Source organism: Coffea eugenioides, unplaced genomic scaffold, assembly GCF_003713205.1.
Source record: "Coffea eugenioides isolate CCC68of unplaced genomic scaffold, Ceug_1.0 ScVebR1_3400;HRSCAF=4606, whole genome shotgun sequence".
Classification (NCBI taxonomy): Eukaryota; Viridiplantae; Streptophyta; class Magnoliopsida; order Gentianales; family Rubiaceae; genus Coffea; species Coffea eugenioides.
In genome coordinates this window covers 1-4245 of record NW_020863975.1, presented here as the reverse complement: position 1 = coordinate 4245, position 4245 = coordinate 1, and the positions used below count along the sequence as shown (strand labels likewise).

General features: G+C 34.5%; 1 protein-coding gene across 1 annotated transcript; it reads left to right on the top strand.

Annotated features, from left to right (window-relative positions):
- Nucleotides 1-2161: 2161 nt before the first annotated feature.
- On the top strand, nt 2162-3409 carry LOC113757884. Its single transcript, XM_027300961.1, has one exon. It carries the CDS (start codon nt 2286-2288, stop codon nt 3231-3233), a length of 948 nt encoding a protein of 315 aa, XP_027156762.1. The 5' UTR covers nt 2162-2285; the 3' UTR covers nt 3234-3409.
- The last annotated feature ends 836 nt before the right edge of the window (nt 3410-4245 follow it).

Sequence of the window (4245 nt, the reverse complement as noted above, 5' to 3'; positions counted from 1 at the left end):
TACTGGTATACATGATAATAAAGTATTTTCATCAAGAAACTGTTTTGCTATAACTAATAGTTTACACATTCAGAATAAATCATATATATATATAATAAAGTCGTATCCTCATTCTTATCCTTTCATGTTTTCTCTTTCCTACGTGGCTTAATGAGACGACAAGTAGTTTCCTAATAGGATTCTTAATAAATTTTATTATTAAGTGCGTTATCAAGACATAGTGCATAGCACGAAATTTATGGAAAAGAAAAAATTCCAATCATATATATATATATATATATATATATAATAAAGTCGTATTCTCATCCTTATCCTTATCCTTTTAGTTTATTTCTTTCCTACGTGGCTTATTGACAGCAAGTAGGTGCAACGCGCTCTATGAGTTAACCCCCTAATAACCTACGCTATTCTATCCCTCTTTTTTCTCTTGACATTACAATTCTAGATAATTCTTCCATAATTATCTCTTACATTCTCTCACCTTTTTTTTCCTTAACCTTAATCGTCAAGCCTAAATTTCATGGGGATTAGTATAAATAATTTTGAATTATGTTTTTAACTCTCTCTTATTTTCAACTCAAAAGTTCGAAATATCAATTCAAATATTAGTTTATCTTTATCAGATTATCGCTATCGAAGATGCTCTACATTTTTACTCATATATATGGTTATAGATCTATTACTCATCACTTTATCAAGCAGTGTAGATGTTTACACTTTTCCACAATATTTTTGGAAAGTTTTTTTTTTTTTTTACTTCAATGCAAGGACTTTATTTATACTCGCTGTATGTGGTCTGTAATTTCCTACACCTTCTTCATAGTTAGGTCATTGAATTTGAATTTTCTAAGTCTTCAAAAGTTACAATTTGGTTTTTATTTCTGGCAAGGTTTTTGTAATTAATTTGTTATTTCAATTTATGGATTCACTCTTCAATTCAAGTAGAACACATATTACTTTTTTGGTTAGTGATTTAAAAGTGGCCTTTTAAACTATGTGTTTTCACACGATTTTTTAATTGCCTTTGACAATTTATTAATTGTCTTCAACAACGTATTAATTTTTTTTTATTTTCTAGGTTTCTGGGGTTAAAAAATTTTTGTGCAGTTTTCAATGTTTTTTTTTTAGACTTTGGTAGAAAGCTTCTAACGAACAAAAAGGTGTCACTGATTACATAAATGGCAAGGCATCAAGTTCATTGTCATACAGCAGTTCACATCATGCAATATACATTAGACTATTTAGATTTTTTATGTTTTTGACTTAATAGCAAAATACATCTTATGTTTTCGTTTTGGTTTCTATTAGCCATGAATAGATTTAGAAGGTTGTTGTGTTCCTATGACTTGATTGATTCTAAATTTTTATCTTTTATTAATATTTCATTCGTCTTCTTTTCTTTTCACATTAACCTTTAAGTCATTTATATTAAGTACCAAAATTAATGTTTTGGTAACGGGTTGGCCATTCTTTTGTTTACAGAAGATTAGCCAAGATTTCATCTTCCCTATTTTCAAGTTTTTGCATGTCATCATATTGTTGATTTTTTTTTTGCATTTTCGAATTATTAATCACTGAATTAGATGTTAAATTTACATTATAAGACTATTTTTTAATAACAATGTATTTAAGAAAGGTTATAATAGATTATACAATAAGGTTGTATTTTATGCAAATATTTTATGAACTACACTAAATAATTTATTATTTTTAGATAATTCCCATTCAACGAATGGGTACAAAACTAGTTTATAATGTAAAGACATATATATATATAAATATATATATAATATTATAATACAATGCAGCTAAGATTAGTTAACGCAAAAAAAAAAGCCACTGGGCCCCCCCCCCAACACATAATAAAATTTACCACCCCCAACAGCCCCATCACACAATAAAATCCAACAACCCCAAGCGCAGGGCCCAAAAACTAGTATTTATATATGTATTTATATGTGTTTGATATCCAATCTAAATTGGATTAGCCTGGTCTCTCTCTCTATCCTCCGGGGCTTGTCATCGATTTCACGCCTTCTTTTGTTTGTGTGACTGTGTCCCCAGTAATAAGCGAAGTCGTGCTTTCTGGCATGCAGTCTAAGTCCCATAACCATTCCACTCAAAACTAATAAAAACCCCAATCCAACTTTCCCACGAGGCCATGAGACCCTATTCCCCAGACAATTCCATAAAGGTCAAAATTGAAAGGCTATTCCTACTTGCAAATTGCAACTCAGCCGGATCGAAATTCAATTGTATTGAAGAGAGATCAAACCGAAGTCGAAATGGAGGTAAAGAGACGAGCTGTGAAAGAACTAGTAACAAAATTAGGTTCCGTCTCCGAACAAATTCGAGTTGAAGCCCTCTCCGAGCTCCGGTTGATCTCGAAAAATGATCCCGACAGCCGGCCCATCATTGCCGATGCTGATTCTGCCGCCATCTCCTATATAGCCGAGGCCCTTTACTCCCCAGCGCAGGTCATTCAAGAAAACGCCGCCGCCACTCTCCACAACCTATCCATTTCGTCTAAGGATCAGCTGATGTCCACTCGCGGCGTCCTCGATGCGCTATCGCACGCTCTCCTCAACCCCTCCTGTCCCTTCGCTGCCCAGTGCGCTGCTGGTACGCTCTATAGCTTGTTGATGGTTGAGTCCTACCGTTCGATTATTGGGCACAAGAGGGATATTCTGTTTGGGCTGGTGGAGATGATTAGAAGACCCGATTCTGCTTCTCGGAGCATAAAGGATGGGTTGAAAGCGTTGTTTGGAATTGCACTTTATCCGCTGAATCGGGCTGGGTTGATTGGGCTTGGAGTTGTGCCAGCTCTGTTTTCTTTGGTGTGTAAGGATGGTAGAGTTGGCGTTGTTGAGGATGCGACGGCTGTGATCGCACAGATTGCAGGGTGTGAGGAGAGTTGGGAGGCATTTAGGAATGTTTCTGGGGTGAGGGTTTTAATTGATTTGCTGGACAGTTCCACGGGATCGAGTATTAGGACTAAGGAAAATGCAGTTTCTGCGATGTTGAAATTGGTGCAATGTGGTGGAGAGGAGATTGCTAAAACCATTCGTGAAATGGGATTTGATGTTTTTGATGGGATTGTTGATGTAGTGGAGAATGGTACTGATAAGGGGAAGGTTAAAGGGATCACACTGTTGAAAGTACTTGATGCTAAGAGCGTTGGATCGTTGTTGGATAAAGAATTTGAATCTTTGATGAGCAATTCAGCGTCATAACTTATTAGTGAGTGTGTTTTATGCTATTTTAGATGAATTAGTATCACTGCTGCTATATGATACTGCCTAAATTACTTGTTGTCATTGTGCTCGAATGCTTTTGTATAGTGTAGGAGAATTAAGTTATGATGTGTATAGAAGGATTATCTTTTTGTTTATAATTTTTCAATTGAATATGCGGTGACTTATGGGGCAGTCTGTGATGAAACAGTTGGTAGTGTTTATGGTTTTTGCATTGAATAGCGAGATCAAAGATATCAGTTGTAACAAGTCATTTAGATCTTTAAATGGAAAATGAAGTTAAAAGAAAATGTCAGTAATGATCCGAAGTTGGTAATACGTCTTGCTGCCAAAAATGCAATTGGATTTGTTTGCTTTGTTTTGTTGTCTGGATGGATGTTTTAAGAAATTCACATTCGGATTTTGCCTTTAAAATCAGGAGACAGGATTGTGATGACGCATTTAATTTTATGGTTATTGTTGATACTACAGATTAATGACATTATCTTATTTAAACATCTTCACATGTAATTCTTATTTGAGTTCTATGTTCCTGCCTGCTAATCTGTTGTATTGAGATAGTGAGGAACTACTTTCTTATCACCTTTCTTGGAACAATATGTTTTTGTTTCGCTAACTTTTTTATTGTTATAATAAATCTTTTGCAGTCCATTTGTTATGATAAGGTTCAATTCAGTTCTTTCTAGAGTAAAAGTTAATCTGAAGCAGCTGCAGGGAAAAACTTAATTTATTAAGAGATGACGAGAAAATTATGTAAATACATTGACGAATATTTTTTTTTCTAGGTTTTCAACTGTCTGCATGAAACCTAGGCTAATCAAGATGTAGACCGCATATTCAAAGGGGTATAAAGTTATATTCAGTTACATCATTAGTAGGCTGGGTTTATTGGACATAAATGCGGTGATTTGTAGCTGAACAGCAGTTTAGAAAGGGGATTTTAAGGTCTGTTATATTGCTAGTAATGTCTGCAGAAAGCAAACTTTTTAGA